Source organism: Vigna radiata, unplaced genomic scaffold (assembly GCF_000741045.1).
Source record: "Vigna radiata var. radiata cultivar VC1973A unplaced genomic scaffold, Vradiata_ver6 scaffold_83, whole genome shotgun sequence".
Taxonomy (NCBI): Eukaryota; Viridiplantae; Streptophyta; class Magnoliopsida; order Fabales; family Fabaceae; genus Vigna; species Vigna radiata.
The window spans coordinates 782,661-800,212 of NW_014543268.1; the positions used below are offsets into that span (position 1 = coordinate 782,661).

At 34.5% G+C, this 17,552-nt stretch overlaps 4 protein-coding genes across 10 annotated transcripts; 2 read left to right on the forward strand and 2 right to left on the reverse strand.

Annotated features, from left to right (window-relative positions):
- The first annotated feature begins 627 nt into the window (after nt 1–627).
- Nucleotides 628–4,073, forward strand: LOC106754085 (BTB/POZ domain-containing protein POB1). The gene is made up of 6 exons (XM_014636034.2): nt 628–1,116; nt 1,690–1,812; nt 2,190–2,311; nt 2,383–2,446; nt 2,585–2,864; nt 2,986–4,073. Exons 1-6 carry the CDS (start codon nt 852–854, stop codon nt 3,794–3,796), a joined length of 1,665 nt encoding a protein of 554 aa, XP_014491520.1. The 5' UTR covers nt 628–851; the 3' UTR covers nt 3,797–4,073.
- A 2,333-nt stretch (nt 4,074–6,406) lies between these two features.
- LOC106754044 (eukaryotic translation initiation factor 1A) lies at nt 6,407–7,272 on the forward strand. Its single transcript, XM_014635982.2, has one exon. The coding sequence runs from the start codon at nt 6,542–6,544 to the stop codon at nt 6,977–6,979; it is 438 nt and encodes a 145-aa protein (XP_014491468.1). The 5' UTR covers nt 6,407–6,541; the 3' UTR covers nt 6,980–7,272.
- A 1,957-nt stretch (nt 7,273–9,229) lies between these two features.
- LOC106754059 (uncharacterized protein At5g41620) lies at nt 9,230–13,965 on the reverse strand. 2 transcript variants are annotated; one of them, XM_014636002.2, is made up of 3 exons: nt 12,230–13,965; nt 11,395–11,520; nt 9,230–10,946 (listed from the first exon to the last, which is right to left on the reverse strand). In XM_014636002.2, exons 1-3 carry the CDS (start codon nt 12,560–12,562, stop codon nt 9,438–9,440), a joined length of 1,968 nt encoding a protein of 655 aa, XP_014491488.1. In that variant the 5' UTR covers nt 12,563–13,965; the 3' UTR covers nt 9,230–9,437. The 2 variants fall into 2 exon arrangements, with proteins under 2 accessions (XP_014491488.1, XP_014491487.1); XM_014636001.2 differs by having other exon boundaries at nt 12,185–13,965.
- Nucleotides 13,966–14,571: 606 nt separating this feature from the next.
- On the reverse strand, nt 14,572–17,320 carry LOC106754004 (probable tRNA N6-adenosine threonylcarbamoyltransferase). Of its 6 annotated transcripts, none has more exons than XR_002666885.1 (6): nt 17,221–17,320; nt 16,489–17,048; nt 15,924–16,079; nt 15,472–15,835; nt 14,975–15,062; nt 14,572–14,686 (listed from the first exon to the last, which is right to left on the reverse strand). XR_002666885.1 is itself a non-coding variant. In XM_014635936.2 (5 exons), the coding sequence occupies exons 2-4, from the start codon at nt 17,041–17,043 to the stop codon at nt 15,488–15,490; spliced, it is 1,059 nt and encodes a 352-aa protein (XP_014491422.1). In that variant the 5' UTR covers nt 17,044–17,048; nt 17,221–17,320; the 3' UTR covers nt 14,701–15,062; nt 15,472–15,487. The 6 variants fall into 6 exon arrangements, 2 of the variants coding, with proteins under 2 accessions (XP_014491422.1, XP_014491423.1); XR_002666886.1 differs by having other exon boundaries at nt 15,403–15,835; XR_002666887.1 differs by lacking the exon at nt 14,572–14,686 and adding an exon at nt 14,701–14,906 and having other exon boundaries at nt 15,403–15,835.
- Nucleotides 17,321–17,552: the final 232 nt, after the last annotated feature.

A 17,552-nucleotide genomic window follows, 5' to 3' on the forward strand; every position in this document is an offset into this window, starting at 1 on the left:
ATATTTTTGTTTTAAGAAAAAAAGAATGAAAATGAAAATAATTTCTTTTTAAGTTTTAAAATCAAGTAATGTAAAATTAAAAAAAAAATGAAAATGGGTTTATATATACGTTTCTTTTAGACTAAAAGAAACTAATTTTACTTTTTCCTACTTCTAAGAAGATTTTATAAAATAAAATCAAACATATCCTTACTTTTTAACAGCACAAGATAACAAAAAACTTATCCTTAAATATTTATAACTCACATCCACATTTTTCTTTTTCATATATATTTTAATAATATTTTTTAATAATTTTTTTTCACAACAAAATACGTTTTATCACTTTATTGATTTATTTAAATTTATATTTAATATTTAAAATGAACCAAACACGTATACGTTATAAAAAATTGTTATTAACAAAACTTTTTCTTTGTTAAAAGTCAACACATAAAAAACATATAATATTTTAGTTACAAAATATCATATAATAATATATAAAAAAAATATATAATTTCAGGTAAAAAATGTGAAGACATGGTACCAAATTAACAAATACTATACTAAAAAAAACTACAATGCAAAATCAAACAGAATTAATTATTCATGCCAAGCTGCTTCACAACGTGGATTTATGTTGTTGTAACAAAAGTTGATTAAATAAAAATAAATAGAAATGTATTATGCTTAGTTTTTTTTTTGTTTTGTTTTATTTCACCACCATACATTATACATAAGGCTTTCATTGCATTGAGTTGCATGTAATTTTTCTTCTCCATCATTTTCTTCTGCCTTCCTTCTTCCTCCTTTCTCTGCTTGCTTGCCAGTTGCAGAGGTAGGAGGGGTGGTCGTGTTGTGTGGCTTAGAGGATGAAGGATTTCAATTTGGATTTATTTGATCCAGCAGAAACGGTGATGGAGTCCTCCTCCTCTTCCGATTACTCTCGCACTGCTTCCTCTTCCGATGCCGATTTTGGATTTGCGTTCAACGATAGTAATTTTTCCGACAGGATCCTTCATATCGAAATCATGGCTGACCACGATGAGGCCTCACCTAATTTTGAAGGTTGCACCACAATTCTCGACTGGGTTCGCCATCGCAAAAGGAGACGTGAGGATGTCCAGAAGGATAATGGTATATTGACTATTTTTCCCATTTCCTCTGTTCCATTTCTTTACAAACCAATTGGGGGAAAACACATCATTAAGAGATACAAAAAAAAAAAAAATTGTTTGGCGTTGATTGCGTGATCCTATTTGATTTGGAAATTACGAATATGGTTTTCTTGTTGTTTACCTCATTTCATCTTCTAAAGTTTGAACTTTTTTACCTTATGACATATTCATTTCATTTAAGAAAAATAAGTGCATTTTAACATCATTTTGTTTCACATTATGTTATGGGTAATGGTAAATTGTAGCTTTACGTGCAATATTTATTCAAACTGAAAAACAAAATATCGCAATGAAATGCTGGATAGAATGAATAAAATGTAAAGATAAATTAGTTTGATTATTTTTGTAATTAAGTTGTCTTTTAATCAGCCTCGTAAATAAGCTTTGCATGTTGTAATAAAAGACAAATATATAAATATTTTGATTATGCACATGTACTTTTTCCTAAAAAATGCCTCATTATGCATATTTATATATGATGTGTTGATCTTTTTTATTGTCATACATTACACATGTTCTTTTTTGTTTGTAGTTGTTGATCTTACTTTATCCGACGAACAAATTTTGAACGAGAATCAACCTGATATGGAAGACTTTATATCCCTTGAAAATCAAGATGAAGAGGCAATTGTCATGGGTGAAGAGTCCTCTTCAGGTATTTGAACATTAAAAAAATTCTAAAATCTAACTTTATAATCATAGTTATTAAATATATTGCACCATGGTTATCAAATTATTCTAGATATCATTGCATGGTTTTGTCTAAGTTAAAAGGTGAATGATACGTATTAAATTATCGATTGGCTATAATTATATTATATTTCTGCAAATTATGGTACGTATGGTGGTTTTATTGTTGCTCTCATTTATTAGATCACAGGACAAAGTTGTGAGAGACCAAACACAACCTAAGTTGAAATTTATGTATTTCAAATTTTAATTCTATGGGTTTTTTGTATTAAGTAATGTCACAATTTTTGATACCATGAACAATAAAGACTGACTTATTTTAGTGTTGAAACTACCATATAGGTGATGAACCCACAAATATAAATGATTCAAATTGGAATATGGATTGCTCCACAGTTGCGAGAGTTAGAACACTACACATCAGTTCTCCTATCTTGGCAGCTAAAAGTCCTTTCTTCTACAAGGTAAAAGCATTTTTTATAAATTAATTTTAAAAATTATGCTAAAAATATATTGAATTATGTTTATTCTGCAGCTTTTCTCAAACGGAATGAAGGAGTCAGAACAGAGACATGTCACTCTGAGAATTAATGCTGCTGGTATTAATATTAATATGCATATGCATATACACAAACACATATACACACACATTACTTTATATATATATATATATATTATCTTTTTTTTTTTTTTCAATTATCACGTTATAAATGTCGAGTTTCATTTGCATATTGCAGAGGAAGCCGCTCTTATGGAACTTCTAAATTTTATGTATAGTAATACCTTGAACGTTTCTTCAGCACTTGAAATATTAGATGTGTTGATGGCGGCTGACAAATTCGAAGTTGCTTCTTGCATGAAGTTTTGTAGCCGATTATTGCGAATTATACCCATGACACCTGAGTCTGCATTGCTTTACCTTGAGCTTCCATCTAGTGTCTTAATGGCTGATGCAGTTCAACCATTGACCGATGCAGCAAAGCAGTATCTTGTCGATCGATACAAAGATATAACAAAGTAAGTTTTTTTTTTCAACTTTTTGTGCAACTTAATTGCACGATATAGGTTTCATGCATTATAAACTATATCTCATGTAGATTTTTCCTCTTGATTGCTGATAAGGTTGATGTACGAGCAGGTATCAGGAAGAGGTTTTGAGCTTGCCTATGGCAGGAATAGAAGCAATATTATCTAGTGATGAACTCCAGGTTGCATCAGAGGATGTTGTATATGACTTTGTGTTGAAGTGGGTTCGAACACAATACCCAAAAGTAGAAGAAAGGAGAGAAGTTTTGGGTACACAACTTGCTCGTTTGATTCGTTTCCCATTTATGACCTGTAGAAAGCTTAAGAAAGTGTTAACGTGTAATGACTTTGACCAAAATGTTGCATCGAAGCTTGTTCTTGAAGCTCTTTTTTTCAAGGCTGAGGCTCCACATCGTCAGCGGATACTAGCTGCGGAGTCTGGTTCCTACAGTCGACTTTTTGTGGAGCGGGCATATAAGTATCGGCCTGTTAAGGTGGTGGAATTCGAACTTCCAAGACAACAATGTGTGGTTTATTTGGATCTGAAGAGGGAAGAGTGTGGCAATTTGTTCCCATCTGGGCGAGTTTATTCGCAGGCATTCCATTTGGGTGGACAAGGGTTCTTCTTATCAGCACATTGCAACATGGACCAACAAAGCTCTTTCCATTGCTTTGGTTTGTTTCTAGGAATGCAAGAAAAAGGCTCAACTAGCTTTGCTATCGACTATGAGTTTTCTGCCAGGTCAAGGCCAACAGAGGAATTTGTTAGCAAGTACAAAGGAAATTATGTATTCACAGGGGGGAAGGCTGTTGGATATAGAAACTTGTTTGCTATTCCATGGACAACATTCATGGCTGAAGATAGTTTATACTTTATCAATGGTATACTCCACCTTAGAGCTGAACTTACCATCAGGCATTGACTTCGATTCATATTTGTAAATTTTTTTCTTTTAGCTCTTAGCTTTAATCTTTTTTTTTTTTTTTTCATGTTTCTCATCTGTATGCTAATTTGTTGTAATATTGACTAATACCGAGATATAATCTGTACTAGGTGATTAGTGCTACATGAGATCGAATGGATTATCAGATTTGTTTTTTCTTTCACCTAATTGTTTTATTAGTTTATAATACATTGCTTTTGGGTGGTTTCATTTTAACAAAAAGAAAGTGAATTATATACTTTTAAATTATTTCTTATTTTGTGTTTACTGGATATTTGTGAAATGACATTGAATAAATGAAATAAAGGAAAAGAAAATCAAGGTGATATCACTATTATTTTTTAAAATATATTCTCACATATAAATTAGTTTTGTTGAATACGGTGAAAATTATGTATAAGATTATTTTTTTTTGTGTTAAATATATTTATAAGATTTTCTATTTATAATAAAAAAAATATGGATTAAGATCAAAATAAAACAAACTAACTGAAAATAAAAGATAAATATAAAATAAGATAATATATTTAACATTGTTCTTTAAACTAGTGTATATAAATATTATATACAAAAAGTTGTTAATGATCTATGAAGACGACATAAAAAATGAAATACTAACCTAGAAGACTTCCCTAAGCAACAAATTTGGAAGGAATGAGGGTTGACATCTAGTGGATAAAAAGGTCATTCTTGAAGAGCTACCATGACTATAAATAAACTAACAAAAAATTATCTTTGCCGATTAATGAACGAAAGAAAAAACATATATGGACGATTTAAAGACAATGGTGACAAAAAGGATGTCAGAAGAGACACTAACAAAAGAAGTCATTGATGAACGAGAGAGAAACTTTAAATATCTAAGATTCTCCCATCAAGCACTTAAAAAAAAGAAAAAAAGCAACCTTAATGCTCAAAATAACTTCTTGAAAGGAGACGAGACCACAACAAACTTGAAAAAGGAAAAAGAGTGAATCCATAACTTCAAAGAGTGCTGAGAACACGTAAAAGCTTCGATGAAAACATCCTTAATGTAATAGTAGTTGCCTGACTAAGACAATAAAAACCATGTTATTGTATATCGAAACTAAAACTCGGACAGTGATAGCGGTAAACGACAACGTTACTGACAACGATAGATGGTGTTATTGTGGACAATTGTGGGTGTAATGATAGAGACAACCACCTTTTTTTTTTCTTCAAAAGAACTTTAGACTATGATACCATCTTGAATACAGGAAAAACTATGTATGAGATTAATTTTCCCTCTATTAAATATACATATAAAATCCTTTTTTTTATAATAAAAGAAATATAGACTAAACTCAAAATATAAATAAAAATAATAATAAACTAACTAAAAAATATATCTAACAAGTTCAATCACATTTAATTAAATAAAAACGTATAGGATGATGAAGAAGATATATAATCAAGTATATAAGAAAAGTATTTTTGGTGCAGTTCACCAAGCATCCATGGACATAAAATCCTATTTTATCTCTTGCTAGAAACGGAAGGGATGAATTGTAAATTTGGTATTTTGCTAAGATAAGGAATTGGAATCCGGTTCTCAATCAAGCATTTCAGATAATCAAATAATGAATAAGTTCCATGTATCACCTTTAACCTTTCCTCGGAATAATCACTTTTTCAAATGCCAAAAGACCTTGCATTGCTTTATTTTTCGAATTTTATGAATGTCAGCACTTGTTATTTGCATTTTATTCATAACAGAAAGCAATACCTAAAAAGAAAAAAAGTATTTTATTTTATTCGTTACATGTAAAAGGTTTGTATATTGTTATTCAATTACTTCTGATGAGTTTTTTTTTTTTTAATTTATTAAATTATTTTGTATGACTTCTCACTATTTGCCTGTATAACCTTTTTTTTTAACACTAGTCCTGTGTTAAAGTTAAAGTTACAAAATAGGAAAATGATATTTTAACACTAAATTTTGATATTATTTTGACACTGCACACGTGTCAAAATGTGTTTGGACGATTTCAAATTAGAAAAACTGAGATAAGGGCATATTTGAAAGAGAAAAACTAAAGTCTTTTTTTTTAATTTGAAATCGTCCAATCACATTTTGACACATATGCAGTATTAAAATGATGTCAAAAAATTGGTGTTAAAATATCATTTTCCTATTCGTATTGATCGTTGGAAACATTTAATGTTTGACAACTTAACAGAATGTTTAAGATCATTGAAGGCTTATGAATTGGGCTGGACCGTGGATTTGTTTTTGTCAGGCCTTGTATTCTACGTGTATATAAAGTGTAAACTATCTATATTTTTGCTAATTAAAAATTAATTAATAGTTTCGCTAAAACTTGATATAATAATATAAATTAAATAATAGAAAATGCAATGTAATGAATTAAATATTATAGAAAACATCATTAAACAGAATAAAAATACTTAAAATTTACTACGTTTAATTAAAATTGGTAATTCTAAAAAATAGAGAATAATGGAATAATATTGAAAGAAAAAATTAGGGCGGTACACGTTTGAGTTGGAAGTGTAGAGGGAGAAAGAGGAAATTATATAAAACGGGAAGAATAGGGTGAGATTAGAATCAGAACACAAAACACCACACGGCACTCTATTATCTGTGGTGTGTTTGGGAGGAGAAGGGAGAAAAAAGAAGGAACGAAATCGAAAGAGAGATAAGAGAGGGGTTAGGGTTAGGGTTAGGGTTGAGTTTTTAGGATGCCGAAGAACAAGGGAAAGGGAGGTAAGAACAGGAAGAGGGGAAAGAACGAAGCGGACGACGAGAAGAGGGAGTTGGTGTTCAAGGAGGACGGTCAGGAGTACGCGCAGGTCCTCCGCATGCTCGGCAACGGTCGATGTGAGGCCATGTGCATCGACGGCACCAAACGTCTCTGCCACATCCGCGGCAAGATGCACAAGAAGGTCTGGATCGCCGCCGGTGACATCATCCTCGTCGGCCTCCGGGACTACCAGGACGACAAGGCTGACGTCATCCTCAAGTACATGCCCGACGAAGCCAGGCTCCTCAAGGCCTACGGCGAGCTCCCCGACACCACGCGCCTCAACGAGGGCATTGGCGCCGGCTTGGACGAGGAGGAAGATGCCACCGCCAACGACTACATCGATTTCGAAGACGAGGATATCGATAAAATCTAATCTCCACCACCGTCGCCATTATTATCTATATAATAATATATCTCTAGAATTTGTACTCGTGTTTCTATTTGCTTCCTTGCATCTCTCGTCACTTTACATCTCGGTGTTGGATTTTATTTTATCATGCGCTGTTGTTCAATAACTCAGATATTTTCGACTGTCATGTCATCCCATTTTTGTTTCGTTATTATTGTGCTACTGCTGCCGCTGCTATGTATTTTATTTCCATGCTGTTTAATTAGAGCCTCGTGGATTGGATTATTGGTACAAAGTATAACTGGAAAAAAGTTGAAGGGTTTCGTCTGTTGTTTTCCTTGACCTGCTAAAGGTTTTACTTGCTTTTGCTGTTATGATATTTGATATTCTGGTTAATTGCGCAGACAAAGCATAGTATTCGCGGCCGTAACTATGGTTGCAGAGCCGCTGAATTCACGGTGGTGGATTTCTTTTTTTAAAACCCTGTTCCTGATGATTGCTTTTCCTTGTGTTTTTCTTCCTAATGCTCTCCGTGGTTACGGTTTTACGTTGGGGTGTGGAGCTTAATGGAATTTTGTGATTGTTCTGTTTCAGTCACTTGCTTAGGTGTTTGGATGTCTGATAAAGAGTACAATTGAATGATAGAAGGGATGAAAATGGAATAAATTGTGTTCCAATCCATACTTCCCAAGATTGAAGATTCTTAACTAGTTTATCCCTTTTTATCTATCCAATTAGAGCCTTGGGCTCTGTTTTCATAGACTTCCTTTTGTATATGGCTTACAGAACCATTAAAGTAGAGCATATATATTATAAGTTGGATTGTGGATAGTCAGTCATGTGACTGCATATCTGTCTGTTAGATTTTCTATCTTTTGGCTTCACCTTCCTGTCATTATGTGGGTTTAATGCCATATGCTTATATTTTCGTTTTATAGGTCAGGTAAATACATTCTTATGTGAGAATTAGAAAAAATTCTTCATTTAGAGGGGCTCTAGCTGAGGGAGAAGAGGAAAAGTTGTGTAGTTTTCACGATTTGATAGTTTAAGAATGGGAATGAGGGGACATGGCATGTATCTTGGCTCTGTGATGCCCTGAACATGTCAAAACTATCCTTCGGACAGTGCTTCCTCTAACTGCGTTTGTGTTTACTCCCTTGTCTTATTTTCTTCCCCATCATAGGTCTGTGCAGTACACAAAAATATATGTTTAACTATACTTTTGTGTCAAGATTCGTGTAATAGGTTGATCATTTACTTTTTGAAGCTTCATCGTAAAGCTAAAAGAAAACATTTTCTTATCAAAATAAATAATTTCTGACATTATTTTTCTAAAGTTGTGAACTTGTGATGGGTTTTCACAAGTGGGTGGTTCAAAAAGCGAAGAGACGGACATTCCGTTTTTCATCACGGACTACATTGTTTTTCCATTTATTTTATTATACATATTGTTTATCTTGTGCCTAACCATTATTCTGATTTATTTCACATTAATTAGTTTTCGACAGATAACAAGTTTCAGCAACACGCTGCCAAAGACATGAGTAATTACTTTAAATTATTCTTTCCTCCGAAATTATACATTTCACGTTAATTTGAGCACTTTATTAGTATTACAACAATTAACAGCAAAAATGGATTTTAACTTTCAAATTGCGGGTGTACACATACACGCACAAAATTTTGTTATACGTTCTTAACTCGATGGAGTTAATGTCTATTCCTATTGAATTCAATTGTGTTATTTTTTATTCTAGATTGTGTTATTGGTTTATGTTTGTCTGTGCTAAAATGTCCTGACATTGGAATTCTTATGTCTTCAAATAAGTGAGGAAAATGTTTTCAATAATAAGGGATTGAAATGGTACATGTAGCCATACACAACTAAAAATTGGCAGTAAAGATAGTAATTGCTTTTTTTTTGAAAGAGATAAAAAAAAAAGTAATGTCAAAATGAATGCAGGCAGCATTCTGTCTTTCTGATACATTGGGACAACCTCCTGGTACGAACCAACTGTATTTTATAGAGAGTCGTTTGATAAATAAATCAAACTTTAATGTTCTTTAACTAAAGTGTCAATATATTATTATAGCTTTAAGATTTGAATAGGAACAAATCGTATGTCTGGACACGTTAATACCCCGTAAAAATCATGTTAGTTTTGTCAAAAGACGCAGGCATAAGCTACAGCTTTTGCTTCATTATGGACGCGCGTATGATCTAAGAAACGTGGAATAACATGTAACTAGATGTAAATCTACGAAACGTGGAACTGAGAGGAATCTAATAAAGGTCAACTACGGTAACTAGCACCGATGAAAAGATGGTAATGGACTCAACAATGATCTTCATCCATTTAACTATATAAAATTCCTAAGATTCGATAGCTTTTCAAAAATAGGTTAATTGCGGACATATAGTGATAGGCAGTGTGCCTCATCAGAGTGCGATACCGTGGCAACTACTCACACTCCTATGTTTCTAATTACAAACTTGTCTGACAGAAGGAAATGAGCTTTTGCTAATGCTTGCTCTAGAGCGGGATTTCTGCTTCTCCATCCTTGCTTCAAGCAGTTTTTCCATCAACGTGTCATTGTCTTTTATATGCAATTTGGAACAAGACTCAGACTTGTCAAAATCTGGGACGACCAATGTAGACTTCCACTGTTTTACAGGACTACCGTTACCAGTAACTGCGGTGCGGAGAAGTATATCTTCCCTGAAAATACTCTCTGGATAAACCTTATCATTGCCTTCAGAAGACAAGGAACTGTTTCTAACTGCATGACTTGAATTCATTCTCTTTGTCCACAATAATGCATTACTTTCCGGTGGACCTTGTGTTGCCTCACAAACAGTAGATGTCCCAGGGGTATTAAATAGAGCTGTGCTGTCCCCTCCAATTTCACTTGATTTCCTCTCAACAAACCAACTCTCATTTTCATCACATGACAGGTTCTTCATCATACCTGCTTGCAACTCACGACAGTCTTCAATGATTTCCTTGGACTCAACATGTTTCCTCATAGAATTATGCCTTCCTTTCTTTTCTCTATCAACCTCTGCAGTATTGTTGTTGTTCATTTTGGAGCCATGTTTGTCGAGTCCTTTGTCTGTAGTCTTTTTCTGCTCTAAAATGTAGGTACCAACGGAGTCTTCCTCAGTTACATTACGAGGTGCCCTTGAATGCAGGCAAGGGTAAATTTCCTTTGCCTCCTTTGTGGAGGAGTTACTGTATCTTCTCAAATTAACAGACCTTTTTGCATGCAGAAATGTTTCAATATCAACACCTAACTTGTCAACGATTGATGAATCTATCTCTGGGAGATCACGGCCAGCTTGAACTAACTTCATTTGCTTTCGCTCATCAAGCCAAGCATCTGACAGGTGCAGTATTAGCCTATCAAGGCTACCCCCTTTAACCTGAGCTTGACCCTGCTCAGAATTATCATGCACAAGAGAACGTACCTCATATTCATAATCTCTTATTCCTTTGGCAAAATCATCACACAAATTCTCTAAAAGGATCCGTGTTTTTCTCTCCTTTTCAAGATCTCTCATAGAACCACTGAATGAAGACCTCACTTCTGAAAGCTCCCTAGCCAACCTCCGATGCAAGCTTTCTGAATGCTTTCTTAACCTCCTTTCATCTTCTATCTCTTTCATCACAGATTGAATTGCAGCTTTAATTTTATCATGCTCTTTGCTCTTGTTAACAATCTTCTCCTCAGTTCTTTGCTTTATTAAGTTCTCCATTTCATGCTTATTCAATTGTTTTTCTTGTTGTAACTCTTTAACCTGTGCCCGAGAAAGATCTAGTTCCATCTTCAGGGCCTTCACTACTGATAGGTTTGATGCATGCTGTTCTTCAAGACACCATATATGGTTGAGTACCTTGAGTAACTCTCTGGATGTTTTGGGGTTGCCACTTGACTCTTTAATCCAACTCCTGAAGTCTACGGATCTCATAGGGTTATTATATGGTGCAACCTGTTTTTACCAAATTGCATATTCATCTTATTATACAAGATCCAAAGAAAAAATAGGCAACTTTTTTAAAATGATCTAGTCAACAGAAAGTTTTTCAAGATATGCATTAAAAATGACATAGAAGGATCATTGAAATAAATAAATAACATATTATCTGTCTAGCGTTTTTAAGATATTCATTAAAAATGTCACAGAAAAACATTACAATCTTGCAAAATTCGCCTCAATATCTTATTATAGAGGTTCTTTAACTGCAAGAAGAACGTGTTTCCTTCTGGTGCATTTGATGGTTATAAGAACAAAGCCAACAACAATGGTAATTGTTAAAAGGCAAAACTATTAACATCGCATCATCGTTCAACATTCATATTTACATAGTGCTGCTAATCAATGTCTTAAAACTAATAGAACTGCTTACTATTTGAATGGAATATACGCACACACTTACTTGCATTGAGCTACAGTGACAAGGAGGAGATACAGGCTGTTTAGTGCGACCATTTCTTTTAGCTGATCTATGGTGCTGAACAAGTGATGTTCCAACATGTTCTGTCAAGCGCGTAGCGGATGCTGGCTGCAATAAGGAACAAAGCAAAAGTCAGCAATCTGAACATATAAAATCCATGAAAGGTCTAGACAACACGATTACTTCTCCATTGAACAATAGTGTTCAAAATGTTTCAGCAAAATTGGTATGAGCAGTTCACATGAAGAAAAATGGATTGGAACAGAAGTATTTCAACAGAAACTAAAATGAAGCCGATAGAACAAACCAATAAATTGGAAAATCACATATTGGGGAATGAAGAAAAAGTCTAAACAAAAATTTTTCTATCCAACAAAAAGACTAAGACATATATAATAAACAAAGGCAAGTCACTAACTTTTAAAGCCAAAGCTAAAAGTTTCCCCATTTTAGGTGAAACATAAAAATAGGTAGAAGTTTACCAAAGGAATATTTTGTAAAGATTTAAAGGTAACATGACAGATGGGACAGTCTACCCGCCCATTAGAACATTTCTGGAACTAAAAACAGAGACAGCAAGAGGTGATGAGAGAAAACTCAATAACAACAGAAGAAGAAAAGCAGAGACAGTAGTATAGAAGCAAATCATATATGAAAAACAAAACTGAAAACTTGTTTGAAGTAAGAAAAAGCCATTACAGCTCAATGGTGCAGAAACAAGGAAAGTACAAGGAGATGCAAGAAATAGTGTGATAATTAGACCTCAACTCACCTGGTGAGTATGAGGAGGCTGGGACAAAGGCTTAAGATTTTGAACCTTGAGAAGTGTGTCCCTACGGTGAGGGCGGATGAATGGAGGCCTGTTCATTTTGGGAAGTGGGGCCTGTTTGTGGGGCTGAATTTGCCAGAGCTTGGCGCAGAGTTTTCTGGCAGAGAGTGTTGTTGGAGTGGGAAAGTTGAGGAACTCTTCAACCTGGTTTTTGTTTTTGCTTCTGTTGTTACCATTATTGTCATTCTGCTGAGAGGGAAACTCAAGTCTCCATGTGGGTGGGGGAGTTGAAGGCCCTCCTCTTTTCCCCACAAAAACCCCACCTTTCAACTTTTCCGCCATTAACACTTCCCTTTTCTCACCTTTTTCTCTTCTTTCCATCTTTCTATTCCTTCCTTCTTCCCTCAATTCGCAACTCTCCAATTCAAATTGTAAACTTTATTATTATTCCTTTTTAACAGTGAGACTGAAGTGTTTTCTTTGAAACATGACAGTGCAGTGTCACCCTCAAAATCACCAAGCAAACTCCAACAAGAAGTAAACTCTGAGTGTAAGTTACCAAGTCTGTTTTCTCTTCTCTCCCAGACATTCATCCACGTCAACACATGATTCAGACATGGGTCCACTTTCATTGGGCCCTTATCCCAACACCTTAATTTTGTCGTCCTTCTGTCTTGTCTCCTCCATAAATTATTGTCACTTTTTTTTCTTCCCTTTTATTCACATTTCAGTCTCCATCGAAATTCCTTAATCTTTATCACTTAAATCTAGATTAAAAAGATCATGTATCGGACTTATAATTTGTCAAGTTATGCTATTGTCTAACATTTTTTATTTATCGTGAAATGCCATGTCAAATTACGTCAACCTTATTTTTCTCTAAAACGTTGTTATGGCATGTATAAAAGAATCACAGCCTCCTTATGAAAGTGTTAGGGCATCATCATCATCATCATCATAATAGCTTTTGAAAGACAAACAAAACAAGCCATGAGACCAGCAAAGGGCGGAAAGAAAATAAAAAAGGGCAAAAAGCCTAAATTTAAGAGCTTGAAAAAAGTTAGACCAGAAAAGAAAGGTGAAATTTTGAAATTGTGATTTTGCTTTCTTTCATGACAAGCTAACCTAAGCTAAGCCTACAAAAATGTACTGTCTGTAAGACCATAAGGGCCGTGAATCTGTTGAAGAGTATATATATATAATGCATGTAATTATGACTAAATATGTGATGAAATGTACTAAAGCCTTTAAGCATGCGGTTTATGGGATGTCGCAAATTGCAGTGTGCAGTGACGATGAATCTTAGAACGCATGTTGTCCTAATCAATCCATCGATTTTGGGCTCCATCAACAGTAAAAACAAAGGGTCCACAGATATGAGTGTGGGACTTATTGTCCATTATGAACATCAAGTAAGCTTGTGGTCCATCTTTCATCCCATCTCACGCCATGTCTTGGAGTTTATTCCCGCACTATTATTTTTCAGTTATTTGTACCTATTCCATATCAGAACTTCATTTAAAAGCAAAAAAGCAAGTTCAACACAGTTGAATACTTTTTGGGAAAATGGAACTAAGACTTCCTTTCCCATACTTCAATATTAGAGGTTAACCATGCATCATTAAAGGGCGTTATGACAGGTTTCATTACAATTTTTACCCATGCACAACTGTGCCATTGCCCTTGGGGCAAGACTTTTACTTTGCTTTTTTGCTCTTTCATTCAATAAAACTGACAAATATATGTTCACCTATTGGTTTATTGTACTGCAAACAGGTGATATATCACTCCTGTGTATTTTTTCTAAGACAAGATATATGTCGATGATAATAAAGATTAGATTTTAAGCTTAACTTAATCTTACGAGATGAATTTGTTTCTCTTTGTGTACTGAAATTTGACTCTGCATACAACTGGAAGGATGGCTATGCTCCTTGCTTATCAGGGCTAAGTTCCGCAGCTTAATTTGCATTACTGCAGGATATATGCTCTTTTATGCTTGGGAATCAAATAACAGGCGACTTAGAACACCTTTAGATTATGTGGGGTTGTGCTTGTTTTCCAAATCCTTCGACAGTTAATGAATTTCATAGATAAAAAAATCTACTTTGAGATAGTATTATTATTCCTACTTTAAATCACAAAATCATTACTTTATGTAAATCAACAGGAAAGTTACAATTATTCAGATCAGCCAAGCCTTTAAGTTTGAATGGGCCAAATATCCTCTTCAAATGCTACTTTGTAAATAATATTACTTCGGACCAGTACTTTCTTAATAACGAGACTTTAGAATTCTCAAAGACGGGGCTTACAATAAAAAAATTGTGGAAAATTCGTCCTACTTTTTGCATCGATCATGCCAAGGTAACTCGAGGTAATACAAGAAGTTTTCCAAAGATCAATCTCATTATATGACATGCTGAAAATGGTACCGAGAATCAGGTCGTGTTTCACAATTTTAAAATGCCTGTCACCAATAAAGTATGTAGAGACAATCTTGACCTGCAGGCAATACATGAAAAAGACTGAAGATTGGCTACCTTAATGAAAAATAGACATATTACACGGACAAGTTTTAGACAAAGTCTGTGAGAAAAGAGCTACTGTTAAGTCACTTGAACAAGGACACACGGTAAAAGCTTTACACTGACTTTGGAACAAAAGCCAGTGTCATTGCTAGACCCTGGTACATCCTAGTGTGGATGCCACTGTTGCATCACCACTGAATAATACAACAAAATATCAAACAAGTTGACGTTACATAAATTTACTGTGCGAATAACTTATAACCTTGAGCTTGAAGGACGTTAATTTGTGAATACCAAGCAGTCTCATGTTCTTTTTGTACTAAGTTACCAATGAGCACTCAGAAACAGACCTGTGGGATCAGAAGAAAAAGAAATTCCTCAAACAATGAAACACGCAATATTCAATTATATTGCTATCTTTTGACAGATTTAGTAGAAAAGAAATAGTAACAAAATAGGTATTCTATTAAAAAAATACTTTGAAAAGGAAAAATAGTATCACAATTTTACTCTAAAAAAACTTTGAAAAGTTTACATATTTAGTCTCGACGATAATTAATTGATTCTGTATTGAAACAATTTTAGCTAACTTTTCTGTTGAATACAAAAGTTTATACTCAATTTTACAACATAATCTAGCAAAGTCAGTTGCAAAATTACAATCAATTTTACAAAAACTGAAATACTCACTCAAATACATGGTAAATATTCAACGCTAAAGGTCTGATTAAGAGCACAAGAGTACAAGAATGATTGCACCTCAAAGATTGAGAAATCAAATGTTCTTCTCTGCAAGCCCATTCAATTTTTCCAAATTTGCTTCTCTCCATGTTGCTTTCACTTCATCTGTCCGAAACCGCTGGGTGAATGTTGAATCCTCTAGTGAAGTTGATGCACCATGAGCAAATTCAAGGAGACCAGTATAAGCTATCATTGCTCCATTGTCAACGCAATACCGATCATCAGTAGCAAACAATCTTCCACCACGTTCAGAGCACATGATTCTCATCATCTCTTGCAACCGCTCATTGCAACCCACACCACCAACTATAAGAACATCTTTTGTGTCACAATGAGCCATAGCTCGCTCAGTGATCTCCACAAGCATAGCAAACAGTGTCTCCTGCAACATACTATAACACATCAACTTACAGATTCATCATTCATTAATTTATATAACAGAAAGGGGTCGGCACACAAATTAAACGCACCTGCAAAGAGTAGCACAAATCTGCAGGCGTGCACTCATTATTCTTTAGCTTTTCAACAGCAGTTGCTTCAATATAGCTCAAGATTCCACTAAAAGATACATCCATCCCTTTGACAGCATAAGGCAGGTCTATAAACTTTTCTCCTTTTTTCGCAAGCTAAAGGGTAACAAAACTACGTAAGCCAACTAGTGATACATTCCCAAAGTGAAGGTAAGACAATTCCAATAAAAAAAATAACAAAAATAGTCCGTATCATATCCTTTCACATATTCAAACTAATTATAAACACATTCAACCTAGATTGGATAAATTTCTCCACGTGTACTTAATAAAAAAAATATAATAAATTATGATGACATAATAAGGTAAAATTAACTTATATAATCTTAAAAATTCTCTCATTTAACTTTCGCAAAAAGATCTAGCAGAATAAATTGACTTTAAATTGTAAGAAAAACTCAATTCATTCTCATCTTTTTTCCCCATAAAAGCATTCACATTCATCTTCTTCCCTTTAAGCATCTAGGGATAAGTTTTTTCAAACAAGGATTTAGTAAAGTAGAACCTGCTCAATGTTATATCCGGGACTTGGATCATTGGAAAGAGTCAAGACCCGTGCGAAGCGATCCAAGCAATTTCCCACAGCAATATCAATGGTCTCTCCAAAGATTCTATAACGCCCCTCACTGTAAGCAATGACTTGAGTGTTGCCACCACTGACATACAAGACAACAGGGTCATCAGCACCGGTTACAATCCTTCCCATCTCAATGTGTGCCACACAGTGATTAACACCAACAATTGGCTTCTTCCAAAGCTGGGAGAGCACACGAACAACAATAGCAGAGACTTGCAGAGGAGCTCCCATGCCAGGACCCTTGGTGTAGCAGAGACAGTCGATGTCCTGAGGAGTGACCTTTGCAGTTTCCAGAGCGGATTTGACAAGGGGAAGAACATGCTGGAGATGGTGTTGTGCTGTCTCTCTGGGGAGAAAGCCTTGACCAGGAGGAGTGATGTACGTGTGGCGTGGGTTTGACAGAATAGTACCATCTAAGGTCACCACACCAACACCAATCTTATTTGCTGAACCCTCAAACCCCAAAGCTATCATTCTCTTCATCTTCACTATGAGATGAAAATTAAAAATGCAAAAAAAAAAAATCAATTACTAGCAATTGATTGTGACTAGGTTAGACTACAGCTTCCAAATGAAAACAAGAGAGGAAATTTAAGATTTTTTTATTGTAAAGTGTAGAAAAAAGATGAGAATGAGATTGTAGGGGAAGAAACGCATTACCTGAAGCAGTCGGCAGTTTAGGATAACTGCTCCTTAAACTTCGGAATTGAGATGAGAGGGTTTATGCTTTTGTTTGCGTTTCCTTGTACGTGTTTTTTTTTTTTTCTCCTTGGAGCTAATTAGATTCTACATGGGCTTCATTAGGCCCGACAAATTGGTTGCCTCTTTGTCCCATTTTTTTAATGTACAATTGCACTGAGGTGTTTCTTCCTGCATCCCATTATTTTCTTCCTACACCCCCAACTTTTGTTATAGTTCCTATTTTATCCCTACAAAATACATATTAAATAAAAAAATTATTATTATAGGTGTGATATAGGATGTATAAATCT

Coding starts and splice junctions, on each gene's coding strand:
- LOC106754004 (XM_014635936.2), bottom strand. CDS start 17,043: ATGAAGAGAATGATAGCTTTGGGGTTTGAGGGTTCAGCAAATAAGATT. Junction 16,080..16,488: donor CCGGATATAACATTGAGCAG/GTTCTACTTTAC, acceptor GTTACCCTTTAG/CTTGCGAAAAAAGGAGAAAA. Junction 15,836..15,923: donor ATTTGTGCTACTCTTTGCAG/GTGCGTTTAATT, acceptor AGTATGTTGCAG/GAGACACTGTTTGCTATGCT.
- LOC106754044 (XM_014635982.2), top strand. CDS start 6,542: ATGCCGAAGAACAAGGGAAAGGGAGGTAAGAACAGGAAGAGGGGAAAG.
- LOC106754059 (XM_014636001.2), bottom strand. CDS start 12,562: ATGGAAAGAAGAGAAAAAGGTGAGAAAAGGGAAGTGTTAATGGCGGAA. Junction 11,521..12,184: donor AGCCTCCTCATACTCACCAG/GTGAGTTGAGGT, acceptor TCCTTATTGCAG/CCAGCATCCGCTACGCGCTT. Junction 10,947..11,394: donor GTCACTGTAGCTCAATGCAA/GTAAGTGTGTGC, acceptor TGGTAAAAACAG/GTTGCACCATATAATAACCC.
- LOC106754085 (XM_014636034.2), top strand. CDS start 852: ATGAAGGATTTCAATTTGGATTTATTTGATCCAGCAGAAACGGTGATG. Junction 2,312..2,382: donor AAAGTCCTTTCTTCTACAAG/GTAAAAGCATTT, acceptor TTTATTCTGCAG/CTTTTCTCAAACGGAATGAA. Junction 2,865..2,985: donor CGATACAAAGATATAACAAA/GTAAGTTTTTTT, acceptor ATGTACGAGCAG/GTATCAGGAAGAGGTTTTGA.